Source organism: Aulostomus chinensis, chromosome 8 (genome assembly GCF_037954235.1).
Source record: "Aulostomus chinensis isolate RoL2024-O1b breed Wild chromosome 8, RoL_Achi_v1.0, whole genome shotgun sequence".
Lineage (NCBI taxonomy): Eukaryota > Metazoa > Chordata > Actinopteri > Syngnathiformes > Aulostomidae > Aulostomus > Aulostomus chinensis.
In genome coordinates this window covers 14116234-14140974 of record NC_141327.1, presented here as the reverse complement: position 1 = coordinate 14140974, position 24741 = coordinate 14116234, and the positions used below count along the sequence as shown (strand labels likewise).

Below are 24741 nucleotides of genomic sequence, written 5' to 3'. Positions count from 1 at the left end.
CATTCTCAGATACACATCCAGATCTACTTGGACGACTGAATCAGTGTCTTGTCAAAATATCTTGTATTTTTCAGCACAGTTTGATAGCAAATATTAGCTCAACTATAGTTCTATTTGAAAAAGTAGTTAATTAGTTCTCTTTCATAGTCAGCCATGAAGTAACTTTAGTGACTCTTCTAGTGTAGTTATTAAGGGGTTTTTAAGGTGCTGTTTCAATCATTCTGTTCTCTCAGGAAAGTAGTTGCAGGTGTGTGTCTGACTCTAAAATAACAGCCTTTTGTAATTTTCAACAGTTCTTTAAAAGTAAATTTCAAACAAAACTCTAATTCCATAAATGGAGGCGATACCATTTCGGACTGAAGTGTATTTGATTACTTTTAAGGCAGCTCTTTCTCTACTTCCCCACTGTCAATTCATTGCAGCTAAGCTAACTAGCAGTTAGCTCTCTGACTGCGACAGAAAGGAGAGAAGGGCCTCCATCTTTTCTATCTTTGAACATATTAACCCTAAAAGTTGGCACATTCATTTAAAAATTGCCACACTTTTGCAAATGTCAGTGCAGTAATCAATGCGAATGTGTTTGTTCTCTGTAGAACCTGGATTATTTTCATAATTATCATAATCTGGTATTCAGTTTTAAAGTCTTATCTTTCTGGAGCTTTGGAGTGAAGGATCTAAGCAGGAGGTAATGCATAAATAAAATTACCCCCTTGTCTTCTACACATTTCTCCAGCTCTCACACTGAATAAATCAGATTTGAATTTTAAATAGTTTTGAAAAGCTCAGTATATAAAAGAAAGTTTAATGGTCAGATGAATTATGTAAGAGCAACACCATGATGTCATAATGATGTAAACGTACAGTAACTCCCAAGAGGCTGGCCTTACAGGACACAGGAAAGGGGATGAATAATGTATCAATACTACACACAGACCCACTCACTCACACACACACGCCTACACACACACATACACACACACACACACACACACACGCCTACACAAACACACGTACACACCTACATACACACATATACACACACACAAACACACACACAAACACACACGCACACTCACACACGAACACACGTACACACCTACACACACACACACACAAACACACGTACACACACACACACACACACTCACACACAAAGAGGGGAGTGTCAAGCGGTGCAGACACACAGACGACCGTGTATGTATGTGTGTGTGTGTGTGTGTGTGTGTGTGTGTGTGTGTGTGTGTGTTTGTCTTCTTGCGGCCTCCTCATTAATTGTGACATTTGTTGTTTTGTTTCCTGTCAGTCCTCTTAGCTTGTTTTCTCTTGGAGTGATTAATTGATGACTTTGACGCATCATGACACAATAGCATTGTGTGTGTGTGTGTGTGTGTGTGTGTGTGTGTGTGTGTGTGTGTGTGCGTGTGAATGAGCTCTCAGTTATTGAACAAATTGGTTCACTCCAACTGTTAGCCCCTTACTCTTTCCATCTTTGAGCATAACAAACTGAAGATTTTACTATTTAACCAAGATATACAAAGAGCTGAAGTTACTTTGTAAGGACTGAATGCAACAAAACACATAATCAAAAATACATTCAATAAAAACAACAAAAAATTAAATACATTCTTTGTACAAGTCATTTTCAATCAGAGCAAAATGAAAAGTGTCTGCTTTTCCCAGTTCTGATGAACAACATAACATGAATAGTTGTGTATTATGTACTGGGGGATCTCCCATGGTGCACTGGGCTTCTCTCTACTCCTCTCTGTCCTCCTATATTTGTCATACATAAATCATACTCATACATATTACTAACTCATCTTCTTCTCTGGAGCCTTTGGGCTCCCCTCATCCCAGATCCCAGGAGCTGCTGGAGGAGGCTGCAGAACCTGAAGAGGCTCAAGCTGCCACCCGTAGCTCCACCTGCTCACGTCCCCGTCTGTCCATCTGTCTCTTCCTACATTATCTGTCTTTGTCTCTGCGCCGCTCTGCTGCTCTCTTTCCCCCCAACCATTCAAAGCAGAAGGCCATCCCCATTGAGCCTGGGTCTGCTCGACGTTACTGCCTGTTAAAAGGAAGGTTTTCGTCGCCGCTGTTGCAGGATGTGCTTGCTGAGGGAGAATTGTTGGGTGTAGATTAATTGAAGGAGTGTGGTACTGGACCTGCTCTACTGGTAAAGTGTCATGAGTTAACTTTTGTTGTGATTTGGCGCTGCACAAATAAAACTGACTTGACTTGACTACTGTACTAAACTGTTAATTGATTGATTGATGGATGGATGGATGGATGGAAGGATGATGGATGAATGGTTGGATGGATGGATGGATGGATGGATGAATGGTTGGATGGATGGATGGATGGGTGGTTGGATGGATGGATGAATGGTTGGATGGATGGATGGCTGGATGGATGGATGGATGAATGGTTGGATGGATGGATGGATGGGTGGTTGGATGGATGGATGAATGGTTGGATGGATAGATGGATGGATGGATGGATGGATGGATGGATGAATGAATGGTTGGATGGATGGTTGGATGGATGGATGAATGGTTGGATGGATGGATGGATGGATGGATGGATGGATGAATGAATGGTTGGATGGATGGTTGGATGGATGGATGAATGGTTGGATGGATGGATGAATGGTTGGATGGATGGATGATGGATAAAATTTGTGAAATTCGCGGATGACACAGTGGTGGTAGGCCTGATCTCCAACAACAATGAGACAGCCTATCTGGAAGAGGTGGAGCTGCTGTCCTCATGGTGTAAGGACAACAACCTGGACCTGAACGTCACCAAAACCAAGGGGGTGGTGGTTGACTTCAGGAGAGGGCGGCAGGGGATCCAGTATGCACTGCTCGAGATCTACGGAAATCCGGTGGAGAGAGTGAGCAGCTACAGGTATCTCGGGGAACTCATCTCCGAGGACCTGTCTTGGACTACACACACCTCCAACCTGGTGAAGAAGGCAAGGCAGCGTTTATTCTATCTCAGGAGGCTCAGGAAATGCAAGGTCTCTACTAAGCTGCGGAGTACTTTCTACACCGCCACAGTAGGGTCTGTACTTTCTGCGAGCATCACTGCCTGGTGCGGCAGCTGCAGCTCTCAGGACAGAAAGGCTCTACACAGAGTCATCCGTTGTGCTGAACGCATCACCCGCACTGCACTGCCCGGACTCCAGGACATCTACACCCAGCGGTGCAGGTCCAGGGCAAGACGGATTATCAAAGACACTCACCATCCCAACCATAGACTGCTAGAGTGGCTGTCCTCAGGCAAGAGGCTTTGCGCCATCAGAGCCAGGACGGAGAGGCTGAAAAGGAGCTTCTTCCCCCAAGCCACTCGGATCCTGAACTCTTCATTACACACACACCCTTAACTGACTGCACAACACCCTCTGAACGGACTGTGCAGCATCAGACAATTTCACTGGTCACCTTGCCTGTTTACATATGTTGTACATAGCCTCTGTTAACTGCTTACTTATACATAGGAGTCTTTTTATTGGAGTATATATTTATCTAATTCTATTTTTATTTTCTCTTTACCATATAGCATTTTTAACTTTATTATTATTTTTCTTACATACTTGTGTTATATTTATATTCGGTTTCTCTTGCACTGAAGTCACTTGCATTTCACTGCCACTGTACCTGTACATTTAGGCATGTGACAAATAAAAACTTGAATCTTGAATCTAGAATCTTGAATGGTTGGATGGATGGATGAATGGTTGCATGGTTGGATGGATGGATGATGGATGGATGGATGGTTGGATGGATGGATGGGTGGTTGGACAGATAGATGAATGAATGTTTGGATGGTTGGATGGATGGGTGGATGGATGGATGAATGAATGGTTGGATGGTTGAATAGAGGGATGAATGAATGGTTTGATGGATGGTTGGATGGATGGATGAATGAATAGTTGGATGGATGGATGGGTGGTTGGATTGATGGTTGGATGGATGGATGAATGAATGGTTGGATGAATGGATGACTCAGTGCTTTGACAGTATTTAGTTCGACCCCACAACTGCACTGATATCCATCCACTTCCTCTACCTTCATTCAGGCTCTAAACCTTCACTGTAAAACTTTATAAAAAGCAAAGGAGGAAAAGAACTGATAGGAGAAGCCAAACAGGGAGAGCTAGATTTGCTGTGACTGGAACACTTTCATGAAAATGAAGGACAAACAAGCAGAAGTTCAATTTCGCAGGTGACATGGTGAACAGGGACCAGACGAACCTTCTTGCCATGCCTGACGATGGTCTCTGACTGTCCTGAGCGGGTCCTCAGCATGCTGCACCAGCAACTGTGGGATGTTTACTCATCACTCTCATAAAGAGGCATCACGCAGCTCAGCGTTGTATTTGCAGAAGATTACTGAGAACCAAGTCACGTGCATCACTGCATGCTGAAGTGTATATTTAGTCCCTATATGATGATTATAATTAGGATGATGCTAAATAGTGTGTGTTTTATGTTTTGGGTGGTAACAAGGACCTGCTCATCATCCACTCCGCTCCACTCAGACGTCAGGGCTGCCGAGAGAGAAGATTAAGAGCTAAACACACACGAGCGTTCCTGTCAATACCCTCTATCCTGCTGTTAGGTGCCAACTGCACTCATGCATTAAACACAGACTGATTAGTATTTATTGAAATGAACCCCATATGCTGTCTTGTTTTTAGCTTTTCAAATGGGAAAATACCATAAACCTTTTGCCAAATCATTGATCAAATCAGCAGCTTTATTTGAAGATAGAACAGCTTGGCTCTCTGAAATATTCAGAGAACACCCTGCTTTTAATCACTGATGTAGCACAGCCAGATTCAAAGTCTGATTGGAGTCAAGGGACGATGAAAACATGCCTTTGATGATCAGCCCTCCTATATAGACCCCGTTTTCAAAAAATATCTAAACCACACACAGCAAAAGCCGACTTGCTGCCATTGACCAATTGAAAACTTCTGAGCAGGCACAGGGGACAGACGGTCCACGCTGATGTCTCTGAATCCACCGTGGGGGTGAATGCTTCGGTGCTGTTACCACTCTGTGCTAAACGGCTGGGGAAATGAGAAAACGTAAAAGTCTGTTTCTGGTTCCCTTACCTTCTCTCTGCCAGCCTCTGTCACTGGGTGCAACAGTTCATCTCATGTTAAAGGATAGCGCGTGTTTTTTGATTTTACCCAACAACCACTGGTGATGTTGGGAAGTGCACTCAGAGAGCACAGACCTCTGCTACGGAGGCTACGTGGTTAAAGAAGGTAGACTGTACTTTCATCAAAATATACAAAACATGCTACGTTTATTTTTCATAGCACTACATTGTCTTTACGTTGAGTGTGGAATACAATAACCCACTATAGAGGCTTCCTCCAACTACAGGAGAATCAGACATCTCAGCTGGCTGCCCGCCTCTTTAGCTGATCCGCTGGAGGAAGATGGCTGGTGGCAGAAGTACCACATCGCAGTTGTTTGCCTCCGTGATACAGAATGTGCCCTTGACTTTTTTAACTACCAGAATATTTCAGTTTGTCCTTTTTTTCCCAGTAGACGCTTGAGCCAAATTTGAAGAAAAAACCCAAAACGAAACATACAAAGCATTCCTGGGATATCACATGAATAAGAATGGGACAGATGAAGCATTAATATAAGGAAACGGTGACTTACCCTTTAACCATCAAAATCTTTTCAATTCATCCTTGAGTCCCCGTGGAGCCAAATTTGAGGGAATTCTTTCAAAGCATTCCTGAAGTATTGCAATTAACAATAGTCTTCCTTAACTGGATGGAAATCGCAGCAGCGCTTTGGGGGAGAATCTCTTCAAATTCAGCGCAAACTTTCACTGGGACTCATGGATGAAGTGAGAAGAATTTGGGGGTTAAAGGGTGAAGTCAACAGTGATGGGGTGGCCACTCATGAATCCAGATTTAAATCATGGTTATAAAGAAGGGAAAGCTACAGGTATCCGTACCATTTAAATGTGCTGTTGTAAACTACAGCTTGCGATAGCACAGCGAGTCTGTGGCAGCCTGAGGGCAGAGTCTGTGTTTGCTTTCTTTTAGTCCAATCTCATATGCTCTTTATCTGTCTGTTCTGCTCCCGGCTCTGTCTGCACGCACAACGTGTTACTGATGACTGCAGCTGGCAGTGTCTATGTGTGTTTATCTCGTCTCCCAACAACACTGGAAAGACAAGCAAGAGAACAGCAGTATACTGTATGTGCTTGTGTCTACCAACTAAGTTATTTAGTGGACAATTTCATTTAGCATGTAGCTTTTCGGTTTATGAATCTGGTTCACACAGTCACACCCTGCAAACCTCAGTCTTCTATATTTATAATCGCTAAATTAAGCTCCATAAGCAACTTCATGTGCATGCGAGTTTCTTAAATCATGTTTTAGGAGAAGGACTTTTATGATGCGTGAGAGGGAGGGAGTATAATTTGAAATCGTTTTATTCAGATGACTTTTTCTGCACAGTAATTGTCTTAACTCAGAATATTCTTGTTCGTCAGGAGATAAATGAAAATGACGGCTCAAATTGAAGAGGAATGAGAAGAACAAGAAGAATAAGCCTTTATTGTCGTTGCAGAATCCAAGCGGTGTGCAACGAAATTTTGTTATGGCTCTGTACAACAATGCTGTATCGAAAACATAGGAAATGGATACAGTGCAATAAAATGCAACGATAGATACAGCAATGCAATATACAAAAACAGCAGAAAAAAATAAGTCATAGATAAAAATATGAATAGCTACAAATGTAATTTCACACATTGTGTAAATAGTTTGCAAATATAAAGGCTCATGATAATTGAACAGTGCAAATATAGTCATGCAGCAGCAGCATGTTTTGCATTGTGATGGTGTATCAGGTGGAGAGTTTGTTGGATTTGTTTCGGGCAGCCACGGCCCTGGGGAGGAAACTACTGTTCAGTCTGCTTGTGTGGGTGTGGAGGCTCTGTAACGTTTGCCTGGTGGCAAAAGTTCAAACAGGTGATGGCAAGGACGTGTGGGGTCTTTGCAGGCGCTGGTTGTTTTTCTGAGGCACCTGGTGGTGTAGACCTCATCCAGCGTGGGGAGTCGAGTCCCAATTATTTTCTGTGCGCTCGTCACCACGTGACGAAGCGGCTTCCTGTCTGCTGCTGAGCAGCTGCAGTACCACGCTGAGATGCAGTACGTCAAGATGCTCTCTATGAAGCAGCGGTAAAAATCCTATGTCTTTCTCTGAATTGTTGTATTTGGCTCTACACAACTGATCTCATTCCCAACTTCATCAAAAAACTTAACGCTTCAAAGCTTCAGTCCAGTATCTAATCTGAAGAGTGAGTCAAGACAGTCAGGATCGTCCCCTGAACCAAACGCTTATAATTTGACTATGACGAATAAGTCCAGGTTACCTGAAAGAAATACTAAATTAATAATCACAATGTTTTCTTAATCGTAAACAGATGTGTTTCTTCACAACATAGCGTACTAGCCTCTGTTAGAGGTGTATTACAAATATGACGCATACGTTGTTCGCTCCTCACTCTTCAGCTGGTGCACCCATGTGTTTTTGACAGGGTGGAAACAGGAATATGTCGTTCTGGGAACTTGTTCTAGAAGATTTCCACGTGTGTGCAGCATATATCATCTTTGCAACGTATCCCTTTCAACCCCATCTCATCTCATCAGTCTTGGTTTTTTCAAAAGAAAAAAACGGCTTTGGTGAGTTATCCTGCAGATTTACAGAGTCAGCCTGAATTTTGATAAACTGGTTTCAAAATGAATAACCAAATTACTTCCTTGGTAGGGACTCCAATTTCCTGTCTAAATAGCCCTCGCCCCTTGGCACATTCACTGATGCTGAACACCAGGCAGACAAGACGCATTAATCTCACTGGACAGGACAGACTGTGACAGCAAATCAAACGGGATGACTAACGCATCCCTTTCACTCTGACATTTGTAACGCAAATTCAACAAGGTCATGGAGACACTGGGCTTGGCACTGTCCAAAACCTGCATGGAAGAGGAGAACACCATGAGGAAAGAGGAAGCTGTCAGAGGAGACTTCACTTGCCAGATTGAAATGGCACGCTGTGCCAAAGCACTCTCAAATTAAGCCTGGACAATGAGGAGGCTGGAAAGCTAAAAAAGAAAGATGAAATATGGTAATGATAAGAATTAAAATCATTATAAATGATTACAGCCACTTTACACTGGCCCACATGTCATTTGCAATAAGAAAAAGCACCACTTAGACAAATCATTTTAGGATGCAAGAATAGACCGTGAACTTGTTAAATGGAATATTAAGAGAAGGATTGCAGAAATCGCCGGGATGAAGTGGGATTGGAGTCCCGTCTCTGCCATTTTGCTTAAATCTGTCAGACACAGCCGTGGTTCTCAACCTTCTTTTTGTCAAGACCTGCTGGAATCAACAAGTCCTCCAACCCATTCAGCTAAGCTGCCTGCTCCAATCCTCTGACATATGGTATGGTAAGTTTTAAGCACAAAAACACCTTGTTCGGGTCAGGTAAAGATCAGTGACAGCAACAGGAAGTCTATACTCAGCACTGTAACATTAAACAGTTAGGTTGGCACCGAACAGCTACACCGCAATCCAGCAACCTTTCAATCAATCAATCCTCCGCTCCCTCCACCTCCGTATACGGGCTTTGCACCGCAACGTATGTGCTTCAGGTCAAAAAGAACAATAATTAAATATATTCTCAAATTATTGCTGATAATGGGCCTGTAAAGATGAAATGATTAAACAGTACAGCGTCATCATTGTTTTTACAGCCACCTTGGTTTAAAAGCTGTTTTCATCGGTTTTGTGGTTTAGAGTTTTAAAGTTTAGCCTCTCATATACGTTATAAAATCTATGCCAAGATAAATTACATCACCACTGAAGCTGACAGAATGTCAAAAACAATCCTTTCCTTTTCTCACAACCATTTAAAACACTGCTTTTTGAGTCTTTTTTCAAATAATTTTCCTTCACCTTGGCGGTTCATTGTGTTTTTGTACAGCTGCTAAATTGTATTCCACATGATCTCTTTGCCTTTATGTGATTTGCTTTTTTCCAAACATGATATTTGTTGTGATGTCCTACACACAGATGTCTTCCACAATACCAATCAAGTTCACATGAAGCTCGTTCGTCTGAGTCTTTGTTTTTTGGTGCGACGTTCCCCGTTTCTTTTTCAGTGTTTTCACTGCATCTCAGCAGGGAAGCAGCAGAAGAATTGTGTTAAAAACACTGTCACTCTGGAAAAATACCCACTTGATGTAAATACACAACAATTAATCGCTTTATAATGTGTGGGCATGTGAAGGATATTTTGGCTTTTAAAAATGTCAACCCATTCATAAAGTTCATATATATTTTTAATGAAAAGTGCCACTCTGAGTGTATTTCTTAACAGCAGCTAGGATTGCAGGACCTAAAAATGAATTATTTATAGCAAAAATACACTGATAGGTTGAGACTTGAAACAAGACCCAAATGGCTGAGGAAAAAAAAAAAGAAAAAAAAAAAGAAATCTTCCTGAGCAGTTGCATAATCAAATCTGGCAAATTAAATTCTCCTTTTTTTTGCTGATGGAACATAGAAAAATCCAATAACTGGTAACCTGCTGGCTCACCTGTTGTGATTTACCCATCTCACGTCTTTGTTAAGATGATTGAAGCGTGACGAATGCTCCAAACCACAAAGCCAACCCAATCTACTGCGTTACAGCCGAGGGGTCTTGTCACCTGCTTTCTAGTCCTGAGGTGTCACCTCCACCTCTGTCTTCCTCGCTGACTCCTAATCCTCACTGATGCTCCACAGGGCACATATTTAGACCCTGCACACAAATTTTGTGCAATGTTTTTTGCTCTTATTCCAAGCAGCATGCAGTGATTCAGAGCCTGGATGGAGCAGCAGCTCATGCCAAACCCTGCAGGCCCTCCTTGGTGTCTTTCTTTCCATTCATGTGAAAAAAGAAAAGAGTGGAAACTGGATCCAACTCCAAGCAGCAGGAGCTTTTAGAGTGAAAATCTCAGTGCTGACCATTACCCGGCCTTAATAAGACTTCACTCATTTGGGAGCACGATCCGAGTCTCTGTGGCAAAGATTCATGTCTCTCTTTTCTACTTTTATGAGCTTGGTGATCTTGCCAGCAAACCGTGCTGACTTCAAAGTAGTTTTGATGGATGATTTTTAGAACTATCATACCACTGGTGACGCTTTGAACCTCTGTAAAATTGCCACCGCTGCCGTTCAGCAACAAATCAAATCCCTCTAATCTTCACTCAGCTGTCAGTGCTGCTGCTGTTGATTTGGAGAAGAAAACAGTTCAAACAGCTGCAGAAGAATGATGAATGCATGTTCTTCTCTACATGGGGTTCTTGTAGGAGATCGAAAGGATCGAACAGTTTTCCTCAAAAACACAGTGATCGCTGGATATGTTCAGGTCCTGTGTATTTTCGTCTCCTAGGCGCTGGTCAACTGTCATTGGTTGGTACAGAGCTGTGGAAGGTGTGGTCTGGATCCTTTCTTTAACCTTGCAGTTCAGTATTGTTCAGTAAACTGTGAAGAGGTAGCAGTGGTGTGAGTGGCCGAGGCTATTAACCTCCATCGTAATCAGTGATGCTGCGGAAATGTCCACCTGTAGCAGGACTGAGGACGTGTCCGCTTAACTTAAAGGAATGAAACGACGTCAACAATCGCGCTCGAGCTCGACATCTTGGAATGAACTTCTGTTGAAGTTTGGGTGGAAGAGGAGCACAAAGCAAAGGTTGTTTTGATGAGAGGGGGGAAAAAAGCGCCAGACGCCAGCGCTCCTTCTGTTGAGGATGGCCGCCGTGCGCCCCTCGCCGTGCGCGTAAAGCTGCTGTGGAGGATCCTCACATTATGAGCCGCCATGGCATGGTGTGATCGAAGGGTTCAGACTTTGTTGGCCATCGTGGGGGCCTTCGCTGCCTTCAGCCTCATGACAATCGCCATCGGCACCGACTACTGGCTGTACTCCCGGGCATACATCTGCAACGCTACTAATGTCACCACAGATGAGAACCAGATGCAAAGCAAGAAAGTCAAAGGAGACCTGACGCACTCCGGGCTCTGGAGGATCTGCTGCATCGAAGGTAAAACTGTATTCACTTCCAGCCTCGCAAACTTTTTATTTCCTACAAAGAGCAGGGTGGCACAGCTGCGCATTCTAACGATGAAAGCTGATTGGACTCGGTGACAACTGCGATGCGCAATTGTCATTTTGTTCTGTAAGAAATGCTCCATCTGTGAACTTAAGAGTAAAAATCTCAGAAGGTTGCCTTTGAAAAGAGACCATGAGTGAAATATTAGCATGTCCAAACTTATATGGGGGTGATTTTGACGAGGTGGAGGGGGAAAGCTGCTTGTTGCGCACGCTTGTGTGCGCGCAAATGCGCATCGGTGTCTCCAAATTCACAATATAGAAATTATGAAAGGCTGTTCGTTTCATTTGACATCAGAAACGTGGCTCGCCTGTTACCAGTTAAAGGAGCTGCCCTGATTGTGTCATTAAAACGATGCTGTTGTTTGTGTAGATTCGCACCCGGGTAGTGGTGTGTGTGGGTGTGTGTGTGTGTGTGTGTGTGTGGGGGGGGGGGGGGGGGGGTTGAAGGCTGAGCCCGGCAGTCCCCCGTATCAACGTCTGCTCGCTGAAGTAGTTTGAGAGATACTGTCTTGCCTCATGAAATCCTGTCAACTCCTCTGCAGCAAACGCACGACCCTCAATAAACTCGCCCGAGGAGTGGCGGCGGGAGAGCGGCTCGTTATCGTTCACACACATTTGCGCACCACTGCGCGCGACCGCTGCACTGGGAAGACGCTAAATCAATGAAATCAATCAGTCGATCCGTGAAAGTCATCGATGATTCTCATCGGCCTCCGTGTGCTGCGGCTGGCGCTGTCTACTGAGGCTGCTGCTGAAATCCGGACTCTATACGCTCTTTGTTCCATCCGGCTAACTAACTAGATAACTAACTAACTAACTAACTAACTAACTGAGAGTCACGTGCCTGTCTGAGTTAAGTTTACCAAACATTAGGATTTCAATCCCGTTAGAGAAATAATGAGCGACCCTATTATATTTGATCTTGAACACTCTAGAATACATAACCAGAAGGACAAACACCTTCACCGAAATGCATGTAATATTTCTTGTGAATCTAATGAAAATGTCCAGATGTGCATCAAAATTGAATTGGTTCTACGTGGGTTCTATGGTGTTTCTTGAAAATCATCTGGGTAATTTTTGATCCAATTCTTCCGAAAGCCAAACAAACAAATATATTCTCCCAGGTATATTAAAGGATGGCCTACATGTTGCCGTACACTTTTGTGCTTCTCTTCAACCTTTCTTACTGGTATTTTATTTTAAAAATGCATGACTTTTTATGGATTCCCTGTAAAGTTAGTCAAAAGGAACCCTCTCTCTCTCTCTCTCTCTCTCTCTCTCTCTCTCTCTCTCTCTCTGGTGTGTAAAACCATGAGAGCATCACTGGGAGAGCAGAGGTGGTGGAGCCATCACGGCTCTGTAATATCCATGCTCTTATCATTGGAAAGGTGTGACACACAGCTGGAAATGGAAGTAACAAGTACACGGTTGCATCTACAACAGAAATCACCAAGGACAAAAAAAAGTGTTGCTAATTGCCAGTCATAATGATCCCAAACATTATTAACTTTAATTTCAATTTAATTCTTCAAATCCAAAATGGATTTGTCAGTTCTTGTCCGTTCTGGCTGTTGAACCTGAAATGAAAAGTTTATAGCTGTAACTTCATCATCTGACATTTCTCCCACTTCAAGTGACAACAATGAAAACAAAACAAAAACAAAAAATCAAGATGGAGCCTCAGTGGTCTTACCCGGTCAAATGAACAGCATGAATAATATTAAGGGCGTGTTGGCTGACCTTGCAGGAGAAATGAGGCTCCTTCCTTTGTGCCAGACATTTTTATGAGTGTTGTGTCTTGTAGAACAAGGAGGGAGTCACTGAAGGTGAACAACGATGGCCAAGGAGTTTTTGAAGTCAACAAAGTAGGGCCTCGTTGTGCAGGAACTCACACTGAACATGCCGGAGTGAATCTGTCTCAAGAATTCTTTGAGACAACATTTAAGCAACTTTTTTTTTTCTTTGCTTTTTTGAAAAATAAAATAAAATTGTGACTGTATTGCATCGTCTCAGTGGCTGCTGCTCTTTTGTCATCTTCACGTGTGTTTGCTTGTGAATGGGTTTCCTGCGAAGCATCTGAGTTTATCTGGTCTTCCTTGTGTTGCGGGGACACGCCTCCCCCCCAGAGACATAAAGCAAGTCATTAACTCAAGATTTGTGTGTAACATGTGCATGAGGGGTTAGTCTTTAGGGAATTAAGTTAAGAAAATGTGATGTCCATTTTAGTGTGTGTGTGTGTGTGTGTGTGTGTGTGTGTGTCTTAGTCTGGTGAATACATTAGTAAGATGTCAAAGGCGTCCTCTGAGAAAGCGGAGCTAGAAATGTGATTCTGGGTTGCCGGGGGAAGGTTGCCATGGTGAAGCTATGCTGAGTAATAAAAGATGGGCTCCTCTCTCTCTGGGGAGTCACCTCCCCCCACCAAGCTTTCTCTCTTCCTCTCTTTGCTCTTTTTGATCACTCCCACCATCTCTCCACTGATTTCTAACTGACTGGTCCTCTGTTTATTATCAATTCATGAAGTCAGTTTACTTCTTTACTTTTTACTGGATCTTAAAAAAAATAAAATTCCAATTTCTTGGATCCTGTCTTTTACTTTGAACCCATCCTCACCACTCCCAAGATTCCTCTAATGGCACAGTCAGTGAAAAAAAACCTCAATTACACTGAAACATTTAACTTATAAATATAAGATGTACTCGTATATCTAGTGTATTGAATATATTACCCAGTGATGGAACATCGATATTAATCAAACTGTCGGCTTTGTGCATTAAAAAGGAGGGTTGGAGTGATCGGAGGAGCGAGTGATACTGGGAGTGGAGTTGTGAAAAAGGAGGAGGAAGGTTGAAAGAGACTGAACGAGTGAGCTTGAGAGAGTGAAGCCGACCTGTAGGAATGTTTGCTATTTTCTTATCACATGAAGACCGTCAAATTTGCAGACAAATGTAACATGAATATCTGATGCAAAGTAAAATAATATCACAATTCTGAACCGGGATCATAGACAATGGATGTGGGAATCACGGAGTAACTCGTTGAGTGCTTCTGTCCCAGTGCTTTGCTCCTCATACTGATATCATCAGTGATGGGCGAGTTACTTTTACAATGTTAGGTGTTCACTCCAAAGTACTGGTTACTTTAATCTCAAACGTACAAGTTACACAACAATATTACTGCCATTAGAAAGTAATGAGTTCAAATGAAAAAAGAAACACAACCGGTTCATTTTAGTAGGTAACAAAGTCATTTACGTAGTACCAGCACAAATATTACTGCATTTCCCTGAGCATTGCCTGATATTATCACTCTACTGCTATAAGGTAATACTCTACTGCATTACTTTACAATCGGCTTATAATTTAGCGCTAAATCAATATATCGCAAGAGAACTTAACCTGATTCATCAGCAGATCTGAGCATCTATGGAAGAACTGCCCTGCAACGTAGGAATGGAGTATTTATATATGGTTTTGTGACGTCACAAAACTTGCAATGACAACATGTGCAATAAAATAAAACTCTTACCTCAAGGGCCTTTTGACACACACACATACACACACACACACACACACACACACACACACACAAGTCAAAATGGTAATACTGTAAAGAGTAGTTATGAAAAGAACATTAATAAGTTAGTTAGTTAGTTGTGTTTAGTATGATTTTATTTTTATTCTGATTATTATTATTGTTGTTTTTGTCATTGTAGATATAGTTATGCTGACTTTTATCCTCCTACCATGTATACAACTCCCACCAGCAGCCAATACAGCTGAGGTGGGACCGAGCACTGGTACACTCGTAGCTACTGGATGATGAAATGAGGACAAAAGTGAGGATGTTGATTTTGTAGCCCATAAAGAAAAGCTTTGAGTCTTTGATCAGCTGAGTCGTCTGAAGAGTGAAACTCCAGCGAGGAGCCTTGATCTGATCCTGGACTCAGATCTACATTTCTGTTGTCGCTTTAAATGAGAGTCAGCCGTCTGCTACCTTAAACATCATCAGGATCAGAGATATGATGTCAAAATGATGTGTACATTTGTACTTATGTACTTTTACATGACTTTTATCAGCAATGGACCTTCAATATTAGTTTATAGACAGTATCTATCTATCCATCTATTTATCTATCTATTACATATATATATATATATATATATATATATAGTATTTATATGAATTAATTGCTCTTATTTGAAACAGAATTCAAATTCATATGATTTAACATTTTCTTCAGGTCAAGGTGTGTTATAATTTCTTTTTATTTTTTTACATTTCCATGAATGACTTATATATAAATTTATGTATGAATTATAAAAAGCAGAATGTGTACAGGCGGTGCAGTGGTCAGCACCGTCACCTCACAGCAAGAAGGTTCCAGGTTCAAGTCCCAGCTCCAGCACAGGATCTTTCTGTGTGGAGTCTGCATGTTCTCCCTGTTCCTGTGTGGGTTCTCTCTGGTACTCCAGCTTCCTCCCACAGTCCAAAGACATCAAGAGGGGACGAGGCTGATTGATACTCTAAATTGACTGTAGGTGTGACTGTGAGTGTGAATGGTTGTCTGTCTCTATGTGTTGGCCCTGTGATGGACTGGTGACCTGTCCAGGGTGAACCCCGCCTCTTGCCCAAAGACTGCTGGGATAGGCTCCAGCCCCCCCCCCCCCCCCCCCGTGACCCTATATGTCTACAGTCTGATTTACTGTATTTTTTATTTAGCTTTTCTACCTACACGTCATATCAGACATCTCAACACTTCCTTGTATGTGCCATTTCTGTAGTTCACTTCCATTGTCAATCAGGAACCTACGTTTCTTTGGAACTTTTCTTTCATTGGCGGTTGCTGTGGGTAAAGAACCATATCTCGACCTGCAATGAGTTGCTGCTTAAGTGGAATCATGGCTAATTTGCATACAGTTAAACTCTGTTCAGCTTCAACTCGTCACTCTGGCTGCTGCCATCCCTCTGCTTCCAAGGCGTCTTTGTTGCCAGCTTTCACTGAAAATGAATGACTGCTGGCTCCTTTTATTATCTCTGCCAAGCCATGTTTTCAGTGGCATTTGGTTGTTTGTCTATTTATTTGTCCACCAGCAGGATTATGCAGAAAGTACAAAGCTAATTTTTCACCAAACTTGATGAAAGGATGTAGAATAGGCCAAGGAGGAACCCATTTTATTTGGGGCGGATTAGGCATGTTTTTTTCAAAATATCTACTTTGATGTATTTGTACTAGTAGGTCAACCAGAGTCGTCTCAGATTTTGTCAAAAACACCTTAAGAACTTCATGATGGGTTACTAGGAAGACCATGAGTTTTTGTTTCACAGGTGTGCCATGTTGCAGCCATTTTTGAATATTACCTTTGAACAGGACATTGTGGGCGGCATGGCTCAGAGGTAGAGTGGCCATCTAGCAGCTGGAGGGTCGCTGGTTCGATCCTCACCATTTTCAAGTATCCTTGAGCAAGACACTGAGCCCCTAATTGCTCCTGATGAGTAGGTTGGCACCTTGCATGGCAGCCTTCACCATCAGTGCCTGAGTGCGTGTGTGTGTGTGTGTGTGTGTGTGTGTGTGTGTGTGTGTGTGTGTGTGTGTGAGAGAGAGAGAGAGAGAACTGGTGAATGAGATAACATTGTGAAGTACTTTGAGAGCCACTAAGGTAGAAAAGTGCTATATAAATTGAGTCCATTCACCATTTATCATTGTTGTACCTGAATCCATCACATGGTCAGATCTTTTGAAAACTTCACCCACCATCTTCCAGCCGAATTTAAGACATAGCCCCACCTAGTGGTTACAGGAATTAGGTCTGCGGTAATTAATAATTTCATTCAATTTAAAATTACACTGTTTTGTCTTCACCTAATGTACAGCAAGGTCATATACAGTAAGTACGGGTACGGGTACGGGTAAAGTACAGTAAGGTCATATACAGTAAGTACGGGTACGGGTACGGGTAAAATTACACTGTTTTGTCTTCACCTAATGTACAGCAAGGTCATATACAGTAAGTACGGGTACGCTTGCGCCACTTAGTCTAACATTGGCTCCTTGAGTGCAAAGTCAGCATATAAACAGTATGAAAATGTCCTTCTAATAAAGTTGCGTTTGACTGAGAAAATTATTAGAAGATCCTCAAAAACTCTAATTGTCATTAGGAGCTGACATACACAATTGGACAAAACAGGCTTTTTATATCAAAAAATATGGAATTTCTATTATTATTATTATTATTATTATTATTATTATTAGGGCCTGAGCCCGGAGGTACTTCGGGGCGAAGACCCTATTGTGTTTTTGTTGTTGTTATTATTATTATTATTATTATTACATAGCCATGACCAAGAGCAGGAGGGATATTTAATGTGAGAAACATGAAGAAGCTCAACTATAAAATTTCCTACAATAATCATTACAACTCCTGCAATCCAGTGCATGGTCAGATGTGATGTAACGAGATCCGCTTCTGACCTGTGGAGGCGCTGTTGGGTTGATTATCCACTGAGTGACCTTTAATGACCAGGTAGAGGAAATATTCAAACAATGATCAAGCTGAAGCACACGGCTCTCTATGAGTTATTACATACTTGTTCTATAACTGTATTTGACAGCCACGTGTGTGTGTGTGTGTGTGTGTGTGTGTGTTGACACAAGTGACGACCACACCCTCTCATTCATCTGCAGGTTTCTAACAAACTGCCCTCCCCACCCCCCCAAAAAAAACAAAGGCAGAAATGACAGGATGCTGCCGCAAAATCATTCGTCAGACTTTGAAATCAAAGACGAACCTTTCAATATTCATAATGCTCCAATGTTTTATTCTCTTAAAAGTGGAGGGAAGATTTTCTCAGTGAAGAGACTGGGTCTTTGAATAGAAGCTGCCCGAGGGCGTGAGAACTTCAGAAACCCAGTTCCAGAGCTGGCTGTCCTCAAATGCTGTTTGACATGTTTAGAGGTGAAAACAGGACAGTTCAAGATTAATTTAGGTATCGTTCATTAAAAAAGACAGCCTCCTGTTGTTTGGGTTTTATTTTTCTCAGGATCACAAAAGTGATGATCAATATTTAATTCCTTTTATATCTTCTATCTTAAACTGTTCGGATCCGTCATAATGACACTGCGTTTTCTTTTCCCTGCCGCCGCTCCTTCCCTCTCACCTGGTGTTTCTCTGCAGGTATCAACAAAGGGAGCTGTTTTCGTATCAATCATTTTCCCGAGGATAACGACTACGATACAGACAGCTCCGAGTACATCTTACGTAAGTCGCTGCAACTTCTTTATCTTCAAACACTTCAACACTTAATCCGCACTCATATTTTTTTTTTCCTTCAAGTGGTGACGAAGTTATCACAAGGGTGCTTAATGTGTCATGACATCTCTATCCCTCCCCCATAAAAGCCTGATGTCATGACAGTAATTGGAGCTCTAGAGATGATGAAGCGTGTGCTTGATGAGAACTAAGACTTTCCGTGTCGCCCATGTAAGAACACACATCTGTGTAGTTTAATGAAGACGTCTGTACAAAATGACAATTTGAGCAGCCAGACAGAAAATTGCCTGAACTGAGTTGGAGGTCGAGGTTCAGTCAATTCATTTTTCCTGGAGGCTTCAGGAATATGAAGCAAAGCTTCTTTTTCTAATTTGATGCCCTTCACCCCTGAGGAACCGCTTTCATTATTACTGTTGTCTTTAATGATTAATTTCAATAAGTTCACAGAAATGTAATCCCGCGTTCCCTTGATGTCGTTTAAAAAAAAAAGGGTTTTCAGGTTGTTTTTGCTCCCATATTCCTACAGTTATGGTATTTATGGAGTTGGTCACGGGAGTCGGCCAGTTGGGAAACATTTTCCCTCTGATGGGTTGATCTGACTCAGTCTATAATATAATAATCGACTCCTTTACGCGGTCAAAGGTGCAGGGTGCAGGCGTGTGCGCGGGCCCTCTCTACATACTTGCACCATACATGACCTCTAACATTCGTCTTGGATACTCCCCCACATACTTCAGTCAGTTCTTGCAGCCAACCTCCGTGGCCAAGCACAACACTCGGTTTTCCTCATATTTGCATCCATCATCTTTCGGCCTGTTGTCATTCTAGTCTGCTGCTGCTAATGATTGGAACCTGTTCCAAAATTTAAAAAAGAAAAAAGAAAAACCCTACTTCGACTGCTGGACATGTTTATTCCAGTCACTGCGATTATGATGTTTTACATTTGTTTGAATAATTCCAGTAGATGTTTCCTTGTTTTTCTTCACTTCTGATAAATTAGTTTTGTCCTCTCCTCCTTCCTTCTCTCAAGCACATTTTTCACTCACTGAGCTGTCGATATGAATCATGAATTGTTGTGTAATATTTGGGCAGCAAAATATATATTTTTTTAAATTGTACACTACACTGTAATTAGTTTCACAATGAATGATTTGGGAGTGAAATCAAGCACAAGGTGTGAAGGGGTCATCACGAAACTGGAAATGAATCATAAGTGTGTTTTGGACCCAAGCTGGAGCCACAGGATTTGTTCATTGACATTTTATTTGATTTTTCAAATAAAGTTAAGCTTCTCTGATTACCATTTCTGAACCATCAACGGCTGCTTTTACTGCAAAGGTGAAATGTGTTGTTCAAATTGAAGACCCAGATAAAGAATGTTGCCCCCGCGCTGCAGCCAGCTTCAAATATCCTCCTTCCTTTTCGTTGATTGGATTGCCTGTTAGGTTTCTCTCCCGCTGCGCTCTTCAACTTCATTTCATTTTCCAGCAGAAAATCAAAAATGAAAAAGTTATCGACAGGGTGGTGAACTTTTTTGTGATCTTTAAAGTAAGACTTCACCCAAAAGGTGCATTTCGCCTCTCAAGTACTCCCAAGAAGGTGTCTTTAGCTCAAGAAGAGGGATTTTTTCATGGTTGAGTTTCTTCTTTATCAGGAAGAACCGGCCACGTATATTTGGCTTGAGGCAATGGCAGCCCATGGCACCAATGAATAATGACATCAAAAAGGTTTACTCACAAAGAGTGAAATGTATTGTCTGGTTTACTCCACATCATCATTATCCAGCACTCAGTAATCCACAGTCACTTTGATTTGAGTGAAAACAATAAATCTGCAAATCTTCCAGTTTGTCGCGACCGTGACAGCTGGCTCAACTGGGCAAGAATGCCAAACAGGAAGTCTTACAGTTTGTGTTTTCTAGCATTACTGAGGACACGGTTGCGGGAAGAAGACTCGGATTACACTGGATGACGACTGTGAGAGATTGCTAACAGATGTTTTTGTACACTGGTGGCCATGGGGCGCCATTAGCTTCAGGCTAATTATGTGGCAGGGTCTTTCTACATGCTGGAGTCACAAAGAAGAAAAACAGGGCTGAAATAACCTCTTTGTGAGCTAAAGAGATTTACCTGTGAGTGCTTTTCATACGTACAAATAATAGAGGTTTTGGACGAAGTATTATATTATCAGTTTTGTTAGTATGCATGAATCCCTGACTGTTATTCATTTGAAGCAACCCATGGCTTCTTTATTACCAGAGGGTCCTGTTGTCTCCATTCTCAGGTATAGTGCGAGCTTCCAGCCTCTTCCCCATCCTCAGCACCATTCTGCTGATGTTGGGTGGCCTGTGTGTCGGGGTCGGACGAATCTACAGCAACAAAAACAACATCCTGCTCAGCGCTGGCATCCTGTTTGTGGCTGCAGGTAGACTGACAGCGTACTACAGATATACACACAAACTAGGGCAACAACAATATAGTCTTTGTAGTGTCACACACAGAAAGGAGAAGAAAGAACAGCGCAGATAGAAGGAGGGATGTGTTATTTGTCATCCTGCACAAATATTCTGTGTATTTCAACCAATCGTCTTTGTGTGAAACCCTCACTGCACCTCTTCCGTCACCTAACTGCAAATGTAAAGATTGTCAGGTGGTGAAAATCTATTGGAAAGGTGCGAATGTTGAGGTTTTGAGGAGATAATAACTGAGACCTAACTTGGAAAAACATTTTTCTCAGGTGTGGAATGTGTTGAAATTGACACAGAGCAATTTGATGAAGCATCTAACATCCATACAGGGAGCTTTTTTGTCATCCAGTCACTTCCTCCATCTCTCTCTCACTGTCCTCAGGCCTGAGCAACATCATCGGCATCATCGTCTACATTTCCAGTAATGCAGGCGATCCCAGCGACAAGAAAGATGAGGACAAGAAAAACCAGTATAACTACGGCTGGTCCTTTTACTTTGGCGCCCTCTCCTTCATTGTTGCAGAGTCGGTGGGCGTTCTCGCTGTCAACATTTACATCGAGAAAAACAAAGAGACGCGCTTTCGAGCCAGACGCGACTTCATCAAATCCACCTCCTCCTCTTCACCATACTCTCGCATCCCCAGTTACCGTTACAGACGAAGGCGCTCACGCTCCAGTTCAAGGTCATCGGACCCGTCCCGTGAGCCCTCCCCAGCGGGAATGAAGATTGGTGGAGGGAGTGGAGGAGGAGGGTTGGGGATGGGGCTGCCGATGGGAGATATATCCCTGTACGCCCTCAGTAGGGACCCTTTGAAGGGCGGAGGTGGAACTGCAGGGCCCTACAGTCCTGAGAGGGACTCTGGATTTTTACAAGTCCACAACTGCTTCCAGAAGGATCCGAAAGATGGAGTGAATAGGAGGACCACACCGGTATGAGCTTGGGATTGCTCTCTTGTATATAACTATATGCTTGAAATCATCACATGGTTGATGAGAAAGGACAATTCCTGCCCAAGGCTACTCAGGCTGCAGGGATGTTGAAATGTCAGCGCTCCAAATTTGTTTCCTCATCCCTCTGAGACAGAAAAGTGCCAGTCCGAACAATCGTTTTTATGATACATCTCTTTAAAAAAATGGATACAAACATTTTGTTGCAATATTTTCAAGAGTTTAATCCTGAAAGGACTTCTGCTCTCAGCGAACTATTTAACTTTGCTCGAAACTTTTACAGATGTGATGCTTAATATCGTAAACAAAACCTGTTCTGTTTCACTTAGAAGCAAAAACGGTTGCCACAATTCATGGTGTTCACGTGAGTGCGTGTTTAAACTCTTCGTGTATTCTATTGTTTACCACTTTGACACTACTGGTGCTAACGTTCTCTGTACGCCTCTGATAGTCTTAAGCCTTCTCAACTGCCATTTAAACTTCTCAATAATCTAAATTTGTATGTGACTCGTGCTGAACTTTGTGCGTGAAATGTGTGTAATGCTCTGAAACACTGCCACGATGACTCACATTGATACTATGAATATTGATTTCTGTAGATATTAACAAGAAGAAAAGGACAAGGCACAACTAATATCAGAACATTCCAGGGTGCGGTGTGATGTGTCGGTGTAAATATTTGTGTCGTTTGCTCTCCGTTTGCTCAGGGACAGCATAGGGAAGGAACTGAATTCATTTTTAAATTTCTAGAGCTTTTTGTGAGAGAGGGAACAAATACAGTTAATGTATGTTGGTTTTCTTATCTAAGCCAGACAGACTGTTAAGTTGGTGTATGGAAAGAGCAGAGGTGAGATCACACTGTGTGTGTGTGTGTGTGTGTGCGCTTGTGTGTGTGTGAGCGCGCATATGCTAGTGCGTGCCATTAATTAACATGACTGTTTTTCTGGATTCACAGCTTTTGTGTTGAGTGTTTGACAGATTTGTTTTTTTAAAAAGAAGAAAACCACTTGAAGCAAACGCCAAACTGCCATTTAAAGTATTTCTTTTATGCGCCATCTCAAAAATAATCTCCCTCCCAGTAAAAGCAACTATCATCAGACAACAAGCTTTTTTGATGTAACTGTGTTGTATGACTTTGACAACTTAATTGTTGCATGACAGATGTTGGAAAATTGCAATATTGTAGCAAATAGAGTGTTGCAGGAATGAGTTTTAACACCGGGAAATAAGCGAGTACGTTGGACACCCGGTTCCCTCATCTGCAAGTTAATTGCTTAAAATAAGATCTGTGGTTAACGCTGGCTTAAAATCTTTGACATTTTTGGCACTTTTTACAAGCAGCATAGCTACTGACTATTTTATTCTCACAGTCCCTGACCACACTCAGTTTCTCCCATGAGCTTGAATTCACCGCTGGCTATTTTTGCCTTATCTATTTTGATAGCTAGCAGCGGCAGCACATTGTTGGAACACGCCAGTGAAGGACCTTTATTTGGCCAGATGTCAGGGTTTTACAATAAAGTAAAATACTTGCGTCAGCTGGCTGATTCGCCTGGATCTGGATGCGCAGGGCTTAATGTTAAAGACAACCTATAAGCGTTTCAATTTCTAATTTATACATAAAACAAACATATACGCTAGTTTGTAAACACTGCCTTTCCCAATTGACTCTTTTTTAATCTTGCCTACTCCAGTGAATTTTTATAAATTGATTTTTTTTACCTGTAACGAAACAATTTTGGGGACCCGACCTGCCGCAGGACTCTGCCTCACCCTCCATGTTTCTGCGGGGAGCATCGTGGACTGCAACAGACTTCCTCTGTCGCGCGAGGTGTCGTCAGCCACATCTTTGCATCTGATTTCACCAAGAGAATGTAGCGCATGGGAGGATCACGCCACAGATATTATTTTCCGTAGTGATTCCGAATCATTTTGGAAAAAAAACCCATTGGCATTTTAATTGAGGGAACCTTTTCTGATGCTTATTTCCAGGTTAGCCTCCAAAAATCTCCCTGTGGCACTCTATAACAGCTACATTTGTACGTAGAGCCAGTTAGTCTTTTGTTTTCTTCCTCGGTAGAAATATTTTGAGCACCTATGGTTAGAATGCTTTCATTTTCAGAATAAAAACCTGTGCTTTTCATTGCATTTGAGTAGAAGAACAGCTACCTTAATTTCACAATTTCCGAAGAAATTGTATTGTGAATGCTGAAAGCGTTAAAAGCTGATGCTAAACTGCAAAGCTGGCTTAAAAGTTGAATGGAATGATGGATGAACAATTTGGATCAAATGAAGGTTTGTGTAAAAAGCTGATTCAGGCTGCCATGTTTTTCATCGATAAAATATGTTTGGTGCCTCTGTTTGAAAAGTGTTTGAATTCAATTAAGAACAAGGCCTGAAACTCACTTGGAAAAAGTGAAAAGATTTTGAGAACGACTTGAAGAGTGTCAGTCGTCAGGATAGTGGGGAAGAATCGAATACAAATATAAATAATACGAATGGGACTCAAAGGTTGAATTAATCTAAAAATGTATGACCGATTTGGAAAATGTGGGTGTTTCAAATTAGTTTTTAGCTTTGAAAATTAAAAATAGGCCAAACGGTGAACTAGAAACACCTCACATTAGTTGTATACCTGTCTGAGGTTCACCTGTCATCATGACCTTTGACCTTTGAAACTGTCTTAAGTACACTTTACAGATGACCCCAGTTATAACTCTGCTGAATTAATGTGAGAACGTCTAAAAGTGGAGTTTCTATATGAGAATATGAACAAGTAAGAGGAGCTTTAAAGGTCTTAAGAAAAATGTTAAACTTGGTAACTCCTCATTGTCACTGAAAGGGGAA

The 24741-nt window shown here is 42.0% G+C and overlaps 1 protein-coding gene across 1 annotated transcript; it reads left to right on the top strand.

Moving 5' to 3' along the window:
* Window positions 1-10336: 10336 nt before the first annotated feature.
* LOC147257274 (voltage-dependent calcium channel gamma-4 subunit-like) lies at window positions 10337-24380 on the top strand. The gene is made up of 4 exons (XM_086210151.1): window positions 10337-11137; window positions 18384-18467; window positions 20763-20903; window positions 21329-24380. Exons 1-4 carry the CDS (start codon window positions 10915-10917, stop codon window positions 21880-21882), a joined length of 1002 nt encoding a protein of 333 aa, XP_086066277.1. The 5' UTR covers window positions 10337-10914; the 3' UTR covers window positions 21883-24380.
* Window positions 24381-24741: the final 361 nt, after the last annotated feature.

Coding starts and splice junctions, on each gene's coding strand:
- LOC147257274 (XM_086210151.1), top strand. CDS start 10,915: ATGGCATGGTGTGATCGAAGGGTTCAGACTTTGTTGGCCATCGTGGGG. Junction 11,138..18,383: donor GAGGATCTGCTGCATCGAAG/GTAAAACTGTAT, acceptor GTTTCTCTGCAG/GTATCAACAAAGGGAGCTGT. Junction 20,904..21,328: donor CATCCTGTTTGTGGCTGCAG/GTAGACTGACAG, acceptor CACTGTCCTCAG/GCCTGAGCAACATCATCGGC.